The sequence below is a fragment of the Hordeum vulgare genome, chromosome 4H (genome assembly GCF_904849725.1).
Source record: "Hordeum vulgare subsp. vulgare chromosome 4H, MorexV3_pseudomolecules_assembly, whole genome shotgun sequence".
Taxonomy (NCBI): Eukaryota; Viridiplantae; Streptophyta; class Magnoliopsida; order Poales; family Poaceae; genus Hordeum; species Hordeum vulgare.
The window spans coordinates 510,447,910-510,461,927 of record NC_058521.1 but is presented as its reverse complement, the minus strand read 5'-3'; the positions used below and the strand labels follow the sequence as shown (position 1 = coordinate 510,461,927).

General features: G+C 43.6%; 2 protein-coding genes across 4 annotated transcripts; one reads left to right on the top strand and one right to left on the bottom strand.

The window, feature by feature from the left end:
- Window positions 1-2,897: 2,897 nt before the first annotated feature.
- On the top strand, window positions 2,898-7,539 carry LOC123449191. 3 transcript variants are annotated; one of them, XR_006631964.1, is made up of 4 exons: window positions 2,899-5,772; window positions 6,267-6,346; window positions 6,876-6,982; window positions 7,095-7,539. XR_006631964.1 is itself a non-coding variant. In XM_045126314.1 (2 exons), exon 1 carries the CDS (start codon window positions 3,069-3,071, stop codon window positions 5,742-5,744), a length of 2,676 nt encoding a protein of 891 aa, XP_044982249.1. In that variant the 5' UTR covers window positions 2,898-3,068; the 3' UTR covers window positions 5,745-5,772; window positions 6,876-7,539. The 3 variants fall into 3 exon arrangements, 1 of the variants encoding a protein (XP_044982249.1); XR_006631965.1 differs by having other exon boundaries at window positions 6,876-7,539; XM_045126314.1 differs by lacking the exon at window positions 6,267-6,346 and having other exon boundaries at window positions 2,898-5,772; window positions 6,876-7,539.
- A 409-nt stretch (window positions 7,540-7,948) lies between these two features.
- LOC123449192 (translocase of chloroplast 34, chloroplastic-like) lies at window positions 7,949-11,657 on the bottom strand. Its single transcript, XM_045126315.1, has 8 exons — window positions 11,505-11,657; window positions 11,254-11,375; window positions 11,006-11,113; window positions 10,792-10,916; window positions 9,572-9,836; window positions 8,712-8,780; window positions 8,460-8,621; window positions 7,949-8,351 (listed from the first exon to the last, which is right to left on the bottom strand). The coding sequence occupies exons 2-8, from the start codon at window positions 11,350-11,352 to the stop codon at window positions 8,199-8,201; spliced, it is 981 nt and encodes a 326-aa protein (XP_044982250.1). The 5' UTR covers window positions 11,353-11,375; window positions 11,505-11,657; the 3' UTR covers window positions 7,949-8,198.
- Window positions 11,658-14,018: the final 2,361 nt, after the last annotated feature.

Here is a 14,018-nt window from a genome sequence, read left to right as displayed (position 1 = left end):
CTTCTTCATGTAAACCTTGCAAAATAAGAGAGAAAAGGCATAAGTATTGTACCGTGAAGTGTAATAACAGGCCATAAAGCGATAAATATCAACATAAAAGCATGATGCAAAATGTACGTATCAATGATCTATTCCTGCAGGGCTCCGCCCGAGCTCCGCAGAAATCCGATCTAGAGGAAGAGCTACGAGGTATAGGTTTGAGTTGCACGTCGCAAAGTTGTGTCTCAAAAGCCCTAAAACCACCAATATATATAGGAGGAGGGGAGGGGCTAGCCTTGGGGCTCAAGGGATCCCCAAGGGCGCCGGTCGAGAGGAGGAGGTGGACTCCCACCCCAATTCGGTTTGGGGAAGGAGGAGTCCACTCCTTCCTTCCCACATCCCTCTTTCCTTTTTTTCCTTTGGTTTTTTCTTCTTGTGGCGCCATAGCCCACTTGGGCTAGCTTCACCAGCCCACTAAGGGCTGGTGCGCCACCCTAGTGCTATTGGGCTCACTCCCGGGTGGGTGGCCCTTCCCGGTGAAAACCCGGAACCCATTCGTCACTCCCGGTACAGTCCCGGTAATGCCCGAAATCTTTCCGGTGACCAAATGAAACCATCCTATATATCAATCTTCGTTTCCAGACCATTCCGAAAACCCTCGTGACGTCCATGATCTCATCCGGGACTCCGAACAACCTCCGGTCACCAACACATATAACTCAACTATACTAAAACGTCATCGAACCTTAAGTGTGCGGACCCTGCGGGTTCGAGAACTATGCAGACATGACCCGAGACACTCCCCGGTCAATATCCCATAGCGGGACCTGGATGTCCATATTGGATCCTACATATTTTGCAAAGATCTTATCGGTTGAACCTCTGTGCCAAGGATTCATATAATCCCGTATAACATTCCCTTTGTCCTTCGGTATGTTACTTGCCCGATATTTGATCGTCGGTATCTCTATACCTATTTCAATCTCGTTATCGGCAAGTCTCTTTACTCGTTCCGTAATACAAGATCCCGTGACTTACACTTGAGTCACATTGCTTGCAAGGCTTATATGTGATGTTGTATTACTGGGTGGGCCCCGAGATACCTCTCCGTCACATGGAGTGACAAGTCCCAGTCTTGATCCATGCTAACTCAACGGATACCTTCGGAGATATATGTAGAGCACCTTTATAGTCACCCAGTAACGTTGTGACGTTTGATACACACAAGGTATTCCTCCGGTGTGAGTGAGTTACATGATCTCATGGTCATAGAACTGAATACTTGACACGTAGAAAACAATAGCAACAAAATGACATGATCACATGCTACGTTTATAATTTGGGTCTTGTCCATCGCATCATTCTCCTAATGATGTGATCCAGTTATCAAGTGACAACACTTGCACATGGTCAGAAAACCTTAACCATCCTTGATCAACTGGCCAGCCAACTAGAGGCTTACTAGGGACATTGTTTTGTCTATATATCCACACATGTATTTATGCTTTCATTCAATACAATTATAGCATGGATAATAAACGATTATCTTGAAACAGGAAATATAATAATAACTATTTTATCATTGCCTCTAGGGCATATTTCCAAAAATGCCATGGGCGACATGTCTTCCGGTGTGCCAACACCTTCGCATGATCTTGCCAACACCGCGCGCGACCATGAAGAGGAGGAGGAAGAATCCGCTTCGGATGATGAATCGGAGGAAGAGGAAAACGAACAGGAAGATGCAGATGAAGACGAGGCTTGATTCTTGATGGTCCATTCGTTGGTGTGAACTTTTTATGTGGGCATGATTTTGAACTTGTGGGCATAAACTTGGTTGGATGATTTTGTGGACATGAACTTGGTTGGATGATTTTGTGGGCATGAACTTTCTATGTCATCATGAACTTGTTTGTGTGATTTAAATTATGCCATGTCTTTGTTTTGATGTTTGAAATTCATTTTTTGTTCAAAATGTGTCCAAGATGCAACATATGGCAAGCGCGTAGTGCTCGCGTGCGCTACATTTTAGCGCATCTACTCGAGCTACGCGCGGGCGTTGCATTTTAGCGCGCGTGCTGGAGCCAGCGCTGGTCGGCGCGTCAAAACAGACAAACGGCGCGCTGCAAACTGTTTTTTGGCGCGCCGCGGATTGGACGCTGTTAGAGATGCTCTAAGTATAAGAAAAAAAACTAAAACAGGAAACCATGAGAAGTTGAGAACGAGGGCCCGAAGCCCTCCCCTAGCCCCCCACGCCCACGCGAGTGCTACCTCTCACCGGGACCTCCTATTCGGCGCCTTCAGCGCCGGTTAGGGAAACCGACGCCTGCAGCGCTCCTCCAAATGGATCGGCCCATGTAAAAAATCCATTGGTCAATAAAAATTTGAAAAAAGTTCACAGAATTTCAAAAAGTTCAGATTTGCAAAAAAAATCAATTATTATGAAAAAGTTCAGAGATTTTTGAAAAATATGTACATGGATTTTAAAATTTTCATAGAATTCAAAAAAAATCATCGATTTTTAAAAAAGTCCATCAATTTTTAAAAACAGTTCACTGATTTTGAAAAAAGTTCATAAAATTTTAAAAACAGTTCACTGAATTTGAAAAAAGTTCATGAATTTTAAATTATGTTCATCGATTTTCAAAAATGTTCACGAATTTCAAAAAAAAATCATCGATTTTCAAAATTTCACCGATTTCAAAAAAAATCACGGGTTAAAACAGTTCACGGGCTAAAAAAAAAGTTCATGAAAGATTGTACATGGGCCGGCCCATTGTGAAGCGCTGCGGGTGCCGGTTAGCAAATTTTGCCTTTAACCGGCGCCGGTTAGCAAATTTTGCCTTTAACCGGCGTGTGCGGCGCTAAATAGGTTTTCCCCCTCTCACCGCCTGCGCCGCCGCCTTCTCCCCAGGCTCCGGCTCCTGCAAGATAGCCCGGCCGATTCTCGCAGCCCACTAAAAGCCGGCCGGCACGCCGACGGCCTTCGTCCTCTTGCACCGGCGCGTCGCCGCGATCCCAGCCGGCACGGGCGCCTGTTCCCCCCTTGCTCCTGCTCCCCGTTCGCGCCGCCGTTGCCGCGCGCCTCCATGAACTTCTCCGACGACTGGCGCTTCCTCTTCCCCGTCTCCTCCGTGTTCAACCCTCCTTCCCTCGCCCCGCCGGACGCCTCCCACGGGCCCCTCTTTTTCACCCCTCTCCCGCCGCCCACCCCGCTCCTCTCCCTCCCCTTCCCCTCCCCCCCGCCCCTGCACGCCTCCACCGCCGGCGACCTCCGCCACGCCCTCCGCTACTTCATCGCGTCCACCTCCTTCCTCCCCTACTCCGATCTCAACTCCCTCTCGGGACCCCTCCTCGCCGCGCCGTCGCCGCCGTTCCCACCTCCTTCCAATCTTCTCGCCGTCCTCCCCTCCCGCTCCTCAAGCTCTCTCATCCTATTTTTCCCGTACGGCGAGAATGCGGAGAAGGTTGCTTTCGCTCTTGTGAGCTCGCCTGTTGAGAGCTCTGCGCCTGTTTCGCCCTTCGTTCAGAGTGATGGGTTCAAGCACCCTGGGCACCGCATACTGCAGCTTGCTGCTATTCCTGCCCAGTCGTCCTGGCCATCGGAGCCGGATGACAGCCCTGTCGAGGGCTTCCTGCTTGCTGCTACATTGTACTCAGTGAGTTGGTTCAGGATCGAGTCACGCGATTCGGGTTCCCCGGTGCTCATACCGGTGGCCAAGCAGGGGTTTGATGCTGCTCTCGTGCACACGTGCTGGAGCAGGCATTTGCCGTCACAATGTTTGGTGCTGCTGGAGAGTGGGGAGCTGTGTTGGTTTGATCTCCATACACGACTTGGAGGAAAGACGAGGGTTGGTTTTGGCAGCAATGGTGAAGACTGGGGAGACTGGCTGAGCTGTGTGTATGGAGCGCAACCGTGGATGGTGATCGTCGCAAGCACAAAAGCCGTCCTTTTGGTTGATTTGAGCATTATAGATCATGCTGACAAATACGATATCGTGGAAAACGAGCCACACAAGTTTCAGTACAAGGTTCTAGCAAAAGTTGGGTTCCCAGGGTTGTTTGAAACTGAGCCTTTTGACAGCCCTGAGCATTATATTGCATTCTGCAAGGCTGGGTTTGATGATTCACATATATCAGTAGTGACAGAGCGGCACTTGATACTCCTTGATGTGACAAAGCCGTTGGAACCTGTGTTGGCTTGGCAGCACGGGCTTGAGAGCCCAAATCATGTTGCTATGTTTCGGCTATCCGAATTGAGACCTTCCAAGGAATATGAATGGGCTTCAAATTCAGGTTTTGCCATTTTGGTTGGTTCGTTCTGGAATGAGGAGTTCAGTTTGTTCTGTTACGGGCCTAAGGAGGAAGGCTGTCCAGATAATTCTCGTTTATACGCTTGGGATATTCCTTCTAGGCTTTCTCTGACAGGTCAGCATTGTGCCTGCAGCAATGGAATCATGAAAGAGATATTCTCAACGCCTGTTTCTGGATATGATGGGTATGCTTCCCAATACCGGGCTAAGTCCATTGTTGGCTACTATGTGCTTCCAGATGACCTGTCAATATTGGAGCCAACATCTGCTAGCTTTGCCTTGATCCGGCTAACAGCATTGGGAAAGTTAGAAATGCAACAGTATCGTGCATATCGAGGTTTGCATGATGAAATTGACACCCCATGTGATGAATCAGAACATGCATCCACGGACATTTTGATTAACACTCAAGGAGAAAATGTCTCAACCAAATATCGATTCTTGAAGTTGCATTTCCTACATGAACATCTGAAGGGCAATCTACACAGTGCGTTGGCGAAGCATGATACTAGTGTTAACAGAGACAGAGATCAAATCATTATTAGTGAAGATGTGTTAGCATTTGCAGAGGATAACTCTAGATCCAGCTTGCTGCCAGTTTCAGATTTCCTATGTAATGCTAGCATCCCCATGAATGTTTTCGAAATTGCATGTGAGAGCATATTGAACAGTCTACCTTCAAATATTCTTCATGTCTCCCTTTCTAAATACAAGGATATGCTAAAATGCGGTACAAATGAAGGCTTAGTAGAATATTTAAAAGTTCCTAGCTGTTCGCCGCATAATGAACTTCGGCCTTTCCTGTTAGCAAAACCATCAAGCACATGTGAGAAGGTGACTAGCAAAGCGGTATCTCAAAATGCTCTTGTTGGGCCAGTGCTCCCTGTGCATGTCCTACTTGCAATGGAAGAGATGAACAGGGGCATCGACAGCCCTTCAGAAGGAGAAACTGCAGAAACTGACTTAGTACGCCATCGATGTAGTGAGGTTCTCGAAGCCTTTGTTCCTGAAATATCTATTGCCGGGTCCGACAACGTTGATGGATGGTTTTCCTCACAAAAGTTGAATGACAAGAAGTCATATTTTGTTTACGAGCCTCGAATCGAGAATAAGTTTATTCTTGATGAAACTGTTGTAAAGAAGGAAAACGAAGGGCAAAAGGTTGCTGATCATGCATCTTTTGAAATGTCTGCAACACCATACAAGGATGAGAACTTCATGACATTTGTTTGTGGAAAAGCTGGGACTCTTGATTCTGGGCCTGAACAAGCCACATCTGATTTGTTTGATTTCACCCCAGTGAGGATGGATTTTGCTTCCACAGATCTAGACATTCAACCTGACGAGGAAAAAATATACACATGCTTGAAGACACAATTTTTAAGATGGCAAAGTAATTTCAAGCCATACAAAGATTTTTGTAGCTCATATAAAATACAAAAGCCTTCATAATGGCTTGCGGTGCTCCATTCATTTCTAGGTACATTTCCATGTGATGACGTGCAATTTTTTTGTTGAGAAAAGGGCAGACTAGTAATATATGTGCTCTCAGTTACTTGCCCTGGTATAGACATACAGTGCTGTTTGCATATTTGAAACATTTCTTGGGAGTGAGATGCGGTGGACGGCGCTGTAAATTATGAAGGGGTAGGATTCGAATAACTAGGTTTAAATATACTAATTTGTTAAGCTTTCTACCATGTTATTTTTTGACAATGCTTATGTTAAGATACAATTTTATTACTTGACAAGGATTGCAATAGACCTCCTTTTCGGTTACAGGTTTTAACCTTCACTTTCATTGTTAGCACAACTCATATGACCCTGAGAAAATTTGCAGCCATCATTTTGTTCCTTTGGACTTTGAACACGTGCTTATATTCAGATACTGTGTAGCATTAACCAGGGCCGTAGTTAACCTGTTTTCTTTTCAGTGCTCAAATATTTTTTTTACAGCACCTATTATATTGACAGGATTTGTCGCCTTGAGGTGCATTTTAACGGGAATTTCATGCACTTGATGTTAAGCATTGGTGCACCATTTACAGACCGTGGTAATTAACTACCTTTTCGGTAACTTGTTCTAAGTTTTTTGGATGTGTTACGTGATTAACTACCCTTTAGCATATCATGCCCCGCATGGTAACTGAAATAGAAGAAAATTGTGACATCATGCTGAAGTATCGTTTGTTCAAAGTTTAAACTGAATCTGTGTATCCACTCAATATCACCAGACAACTTGTTGATCTCTATATTTGCTGTGGCTGCATTCACTTTTGCCGTTTCAGTTGTGATTCGCACTTTCTAAGATAATTAGTGTGAGAAAAGGACTGAGTTGTAAATTTAGAGGTCCTACCCGAAGCATGCTTCTCAAGCCTTAACTTATACTCCCTCCGGCCCATAATAAGTTCGTGGTTTTAGTTCAAATTTGAACTAAAATCACGACACTTATTATGTATCGGAGGGAGTAAGTAGTTTAGCATTTATGTATATCACTATATATGCATCTCCAAATCCTTGTTGTGGAAGTGCCAAAACACGGTATTAGAGCAGAAAATTAACTCGGATGATTCAAAATTGCAGGTAGCAAGGCAGCAAGAGTCCAAGCCATATTGGGGCATTACATAGGCGACAAGGAGGGAGTGTGATCGCATCAGAAGTTGAACATTTTGTTGAGTGATAGCATTAGTGTGGGCGTTCTTTCCTCTTCTTCTTTGTTGAGAAAAAATGTGTAGCAGTTGTAACCTAACTAGACATGTGCACTCATAAAAAATCTGTCTCACGAGTTTTTCTTCATTTCAGTTGAGCCAAAGCGTGCCATTCGGGCGAAGTTTTAGGCTAAATTCTTGGTTTTCTATGGGCTGCAAGATGGGGGCATTTATGGGACAAGCCAAATAGCCAAAATTTGGCTTAGTTTGCAACAATAGTGGCGTAGTTTGCCTGTTGAACTTTGCAGTGAAGTGCACATATTTTTCTGGAGCACCGACCATTGTATCATTGTATGCCATGATTCTGAAGCTCCATGCATAGCAAATCCGGTCACAGGATCGCCTCGTGATTAATGGTACTTATATTGTACTTTCGCATTGAGAATACAGTTGAGAACTCTCATAATTTTGTTCTCAGTGCATTGTAAAATGACAGTTGACAAGCTGAAGATCCTTTTTGTGTATGCTCTGCTAGTGAACTGCCAATCACTATAATTTGTTTATGGAACAGCTCGTGAGGAGCTATGTTTCCCTCTCTATTTTTTCATGGCATCTTGAACACTGAATTAGAGGACGCCTGAGCAGCAAGGCTCCGTGGTGTTTGTTGCTTCTTCATCGATTGTTCTTGGTGTTTGTTTGTTGCTTCTTCATCGATTGTTCTTGGTGTTGATTCTGTCCCTTCGTCCACGGCTGCCTTGGTCATAAATAGTGGTCAAACCTTTGGAAGATCAAAGGTAAACTGTGTTTTCGCATGGAGATTAACCCCAAGCATCACTCCTGATGACGGCCATGCTGGAGTTGCAAGGATGACTTAACTTAACATATTGCTGCAAACCAGATTGACTCAAACATATTGGACTGGATATTTTGAATAAAAAATAATGGTTAGGCAATTACGCCAATGGCGCAGCTCAAGGGGATCAAGATCACTTAGGTCATCTCCAAACATTCAGGCAACACAAGAAATTCAAATAACTGTATGTAGTTCACAACAATAACATTTGCAAAATTGCGAGAGCGTAATGAAATGGGGTACATAATCTTAACACCTAGAACACTAGCAACTTTATTCAAGTTGTCCCTGAGAGCTCTATAGATTCCCCTAAACAGACCACTGGAATTAGGAGCAACAAAAGAACAGCACAGGAAGTTGAATGGACCACGATCAAGAGACTCGCATGCACTCTCATTGGCCCGCTCAGGCCTTAGGGTTGCGGGATGACGAAACTTTTTGGTCTACAGGGTTACCGCTTCCAACCAGATCTCTATAACGCTGCTCCCAGTCATCCAGCTTCCCGTTCGAAATGTCAGAATGAATCGCCCTCCGGATTCCTTTTACCACAAAAAAGTACTGAAGAAGAGCATGGAGGATTAATCAGTAGGTGTTATGTTTATATACAAATGATATGTCAACTTCATGCTGTGAATTTTACTATTATTATCATGTGAAGAAGCTAACCTGCACAGCAAGGATGAGAGGTATGTACTTCTTCCAGCGATTGTTCGGATTTGGACCGTCGATTAACTTCTGATCAACATGAATGGACCTGCTTCCATTTGAGACAACGATAGTGATTTCTTTCATCAAGTTTGGAATCCATGGAGTTCCATCAGGAAGAATCTGGACATGGTTGTATGACATCCTCAGTTGAAAATCAAAGACGCTAGGCACAACCAAATGCAAGTCAAATACAACATGAAAGAGACAAACCTTCGCCCCATTCTCATTAGTCTTGCACCTTCCACTGTTCTCTGCCAAAGCTATTGGCAAGGGAAAATCCTAAAAGAAACAGAGCATAGTGCTTTTTTATCAGAACTAATACTCAGATCACATGCACAGAAAACAAAGGCCCCATAAGTACGACTGTTTATGTACGGAGTCTATCATATACTGACAAATCCAATCAAGATGTTATGAAATATACCCTTGGTTCACAAATATAAGATGTTCTAACTTTTTTTGTGAATAGGATGTATAGACACATTTTAGTGTGTTTGTTCACTCATTTTAGTCCATATATGTAGTCCATATTGAAATATCCAAACCATCTTATATTTTTGAACGGAGTAGTAGTTCGTAACTGAACTGCGTGTTGCGAAGTAAATCAGCAGGTGGAGGAAGGGGGGTTTCATACAGTCAAATGCTCGTCAGAGTATCATGGACCAAGACACTATAATAGATCATCAAAAAATCCCATTACAGACCAGGTTTAGTTTCATAATGTACCAGCACACGTTAGCACTTAAAGCTACAGAGAAACTCATGAAATTGGCCATGCGGAAAAATATCAAGATTAATCGAAAGAGGATGGAAAAGAGAAGCTTTTCATATAAATAGCAAGTATGCATTCTAGTTTTCATTCACGACATCCACGGCGAAAAGCACCAAAAATTATCAACCAAAATAAAATAAAATAAATTGTAAGTATTTCCACAGGAATATGTTCATGAAAAACAGCAGAACTGTAGTTTAGGCAGAGGAAGCTCCACAAAAATCACAAAGTGACGGTGTGCTGATGATCCATAAAGTATGGTGGAAATGATTGTATGGCAAGTGAGTATGTACATTACCGCATATTCTCTTTTGCCGATTCCTGCACCAGAACGGATATATCGCACAAGCGACTCTGATCTTCTTGCAAGGAAATCATTATAGTCGATTCCATCAGGTGGGGAGAGTTGGGCATGGGTCAATACAACCAAGGTTCTTCTCCAAATGGCCTTCCCAAGTGAACTAGTGATGGCTCTTATAACTTGTTCATCCAATGTATCCATTCTATATGTATCCAAACGATCAACGTACAGGAGGACATCAATAGTCTTCTCCAGAAGAAACCTGTAATACCATTGATAACATTTTACTCCCTCCGACTCCAAAAAGAAGGCATGCACACTTCCCAAAATTTAAGTTTGACCATGAATTTAACCAATAAAATGTGGTTATGTGTCACAGAAATTATTCCATTAGATCCTTATCCAGAAGAATTTTTGAATAGTATAATTATGAAGTTACATAACTTAGTGACCAATTAGCAATAAAAAATAAGATATACAGATTGTATGACAACAGTGGGCAACTATGCAAGCAGCACAAACTTTTCTATAGATGCCAATTTAATGCACTACACTCTCAACACTGTGATTACAACTGTCAACAAATAAAATATGGTTCTACAGAAGGGAAAATTAATCCAAGGCAAAACTGAGCATTACGTGCCTAAGAAAGTGCTGACAAACAAAATAAATAAGCGCACATCGCTTAGCAGTTTAACCTCGTCAGTAGGTGAGAAGTCTGAAGGGAAACCCCAAATATTATATCCAAATCGATAGGTCAATGGTGCAGATGCACCCACTGCAGTGCTAAGGTAACTCAACCATCATGTATTACATGAAGCGCTGAAGGTGGGGTGAGCACCAGCTGGCTACTATACACTATTTAGAACAATGATGAATTCATTGCCAGCATGAAGTTAATATATCCGCATAGACTTAATAGAGATTAAACACTTTCAGAGAAATAACAGATTTTAATTTCTAAATTATGGTCCTGTATGCTAAATTAGGGTCAGGATCATCACAAAAGTAAACCAGAATGATTTAAGGCCGGCAACAGAAAAGATAGGAGAGCTCTGTTCACGAACACGAGATTTCTGTATGAACAGAAATGCAGATGTCTTCTCTTTTATTTTTGTTTATGTGCACCCTACATCTCTACCAGTACATATTAGCAATATATGCTACTTCAGAGCTCACTTGCAAACAAGCATGGTTACAAACCAGCATGTACATACCTCTTTATGATCTCAACAGCCTGCTCATTGATATACCCACCTTCAATGAGCCCAGGAGTGTCGATAATGTTCAAGGTGAATCCTGCCCTGGTGCGGGAGCACATCATTGGCCTCAGACCCTCAGACTGCATAGAAACAACATACAACGACGCACTCACGCGTGAGCAACCCACAAAGAGGCACATAAAGAGACAGGGCCAGGAAGAAGTGAGACCTGGAACGCGCTGACGTTTGCGACCCTCTCCCCGACAATGGAGTTGACAGTGGATGACTTCCCCACACCGCCCTTCCCCATCACCAGAATCGTCAATGTGCTCACATTCTTGACATCACAACATAGGCAAAAACATAAAATTTGCCGTCAGTTTGTGACAACTCACAATAACAAACACAATTAGAACCTAGTCATGGACAATTGAATCAGCTGGTCCAGGTGAGGGGCATTGAATAGGCGTGCAATACCTCCTCCTTGAGCTTGCCGAGGAGCTCATGCAGCTTGGTCTGGGTGGCCGCCGGGAACTGCTGCAGACCAACCCACTCACGGGGTATCGGCGCCGCCATCACCGCCCGTTCCTCCTTTCCCCCTGACATACGGACGCACCGACGACACAAATCAGAAACATTAACCCAATTGGTCAAGGCGCACGGCGGCGGCGGCGGCGGCGGCGGGAGTGCGCGGCCGGACTGAGCTGATATGTGGAGGGGATGCTTACCGGGAGATAGGGAGGCCGATTCGGCGGGCGGTTAAACCCTAGACTCGGCGGGGAGGTGCTCGGAGACGGGGAAGAGGACTCCGCGGAGGGGGTTTATGAGAAGGGAAGAGATAAGGAGAGAGATGGAGATGGGGACTCTCGTTCTTCTGTTTTTGTTCATCTTTTCTTTTAGGGTATTTTTGTCTTTTTGCTTTTTCCCTCTGGACTAACGGGCTGGGCCTGTAGGCGCTTGTTCTTCGGCTGGTTTTATGAAGGCCTGTAAGGAAAAGTTAATCTCCTCTTCAAAATAAAGAAAGTGCACAGGGATCAATAACGACAAATCCTATTTAGGCCTTGTTCGGTTCCTCCAAAATTGAAAGGGTTTGAAAGGGATTGGGAGGATTAAATCCCCTACAAGTCAAATTCCACCTCAATCCCCTCCAATCCTCTTCAATCCCCTTCTCGGTGGGATTAACCGAACAAGCCCTTAGCGTTGCAGGCGTCGGTTACTGGCTATCACTAGTTAGCGAGCGCTTCTTCGGGAGCCTCCTAGCGAACACTTTCGTGCGCTGTCATTTGGCGTGTTTCTCAACCGTCATCACGTGTCGCGCTTTGAGTGCTTTCTCTGATTTCTTTTTCATCATTTTTGGCTTTTTAGAGTGATTTTTTTGGTGTTTTAGTTTTTCATCAGTCTTTCTTAACTTTCTGATGAATTTTTAAAAAACAAAATCATGAGAAACACGTATTTTTTGTTTTTCGTGAGAGGCACGGTCATGCCTTTCGGAAATGGAAAAACACGTTTTTTATGAGAGGCACGGTTTTGCATCCGCGAGAGGAACCGTCGAAAAGGAAAAATATATGTTTTCTATTTTTTTGTGAAAGGCACGGTTTTGCCTTTGTGAGACACACAGTTGTACCTCTTGAAAAGGAAAAAACACGTTTTTTTGTGAGAGGCATGATTTTGCTTCCGTGAGAGGCACGGTTTTACCTTCGTGAGAGGCACGGTCGTGCCTTTTGGAAAGAAAAAACGCATTTTCTGTTTTTTTCTCTATCACGAGAGTTAAAAAAATGACCATTTTTTTGTGAAAGAAAAAGTTTCTTTAAAATCTATCAACATAGGATCTAGTTTTAAATATCTCAACGCGAGAAATCCAAGAGTGAAAACAGTTTAAAAATTAGACGCACGATTTAGGAGATAAAAAGTTTTGAAAATAGGAATCTACGAAAAAAAGAAAAACTCTGCATGCATGCCACTTGTGGCAACCTCGGGAGGTGGGTCTGCAAACCGTGGGCTCGGCCCATTATTTTCTTTCCTGCTTTACACAAACATAAAAAACATGAGCGGACATGGGATCGAACTCACGACTACTTAGTCGCGAGCACCGGACAAAATCATTGTTCTGAGCTTAATACGCAAATAATTGCACAAAATGAACTCGTGAGGAAAGTATTTCACGATCCGACCCTTTTAGTATTGCCACATCCCGCGGCGTTGCTGGTCAACTAAGAAACGTTGTCCTTCGTCGCGTTGTTGGTCAACTAAGAAACGTCGTTCTACCTCACGTTTCTGCCTACAACTGAAACGCCAAGGACCAGTTTCTTCAGCGATATTTGTTTCTTCAGCGATATTTGTTTAGGCCCCACCCGAAATGCGAGCCAGTTCTCTCCTCCTCCGGGCCACCACCACCAGCAGCACGAGAAACGCCTCTCTCCTCCTCCCGATCCCCCCTTCGATCTTCCTCTTTCCTTAACCATTTTTGTGGATCTTTGGGGCAAATCGAAGAGACCGGTAAGCTCCTCCGATCCCTCCAATCACTTTTTGCAATAACTTTGTATTTTTTGAGCATTTTTTGATACTAGGTGCAACCTAGGTTGTCAAGTAAAACAAAATTTGGTGATGATTTAGTTGTTTAGTATCATATGATTTAGTAGTAAGGATGAGGGCTGGCAGAGGATGAGTGCATTGCGAAATATGATGTAAATTTGTGTATTTTCTATAGTTACAAGTGTGATGGTGAATGCATATTACTTGATTGTTATATTTGCTATGTGTTCATCCTAAATATTATTAATTTGGTACTTGTGTATTTAACATTTATAGATAAAAAATGTATTATGTTGAATCCTAAAAGTATTTATTCCTATTATTTAGGATGTTTGAGCCGGATAAATAACCGGGCCTTGATGATTTCTACGAGCAGAAGCATCGTGCGGTGTTAATGGAAAGAGGGGAGGTAATTATTCGGGCCTTGATGATTATATTCCTATATTGGTTGATTTTCATATTGTGACAAGTTGAGAGAAGTAACAAATTATGGGTTTGTTTGTTTAGGTTCCTCCACTAATTCGGTTGAGGGGGCACAACCCGAATGAATCTTTCGTATATGACCATCGGTACGAGCCTTATTTTAGAAGAATGGATCTTCTTCAGTTTGTGCTCAACTTCAAAGGCACACCACCATGGTTGAACTCCACGGCCCTTACCGTCCTTATGGATCGTTGGAGGCCGGAGACGCACTCTTTTCACCTTGCTCT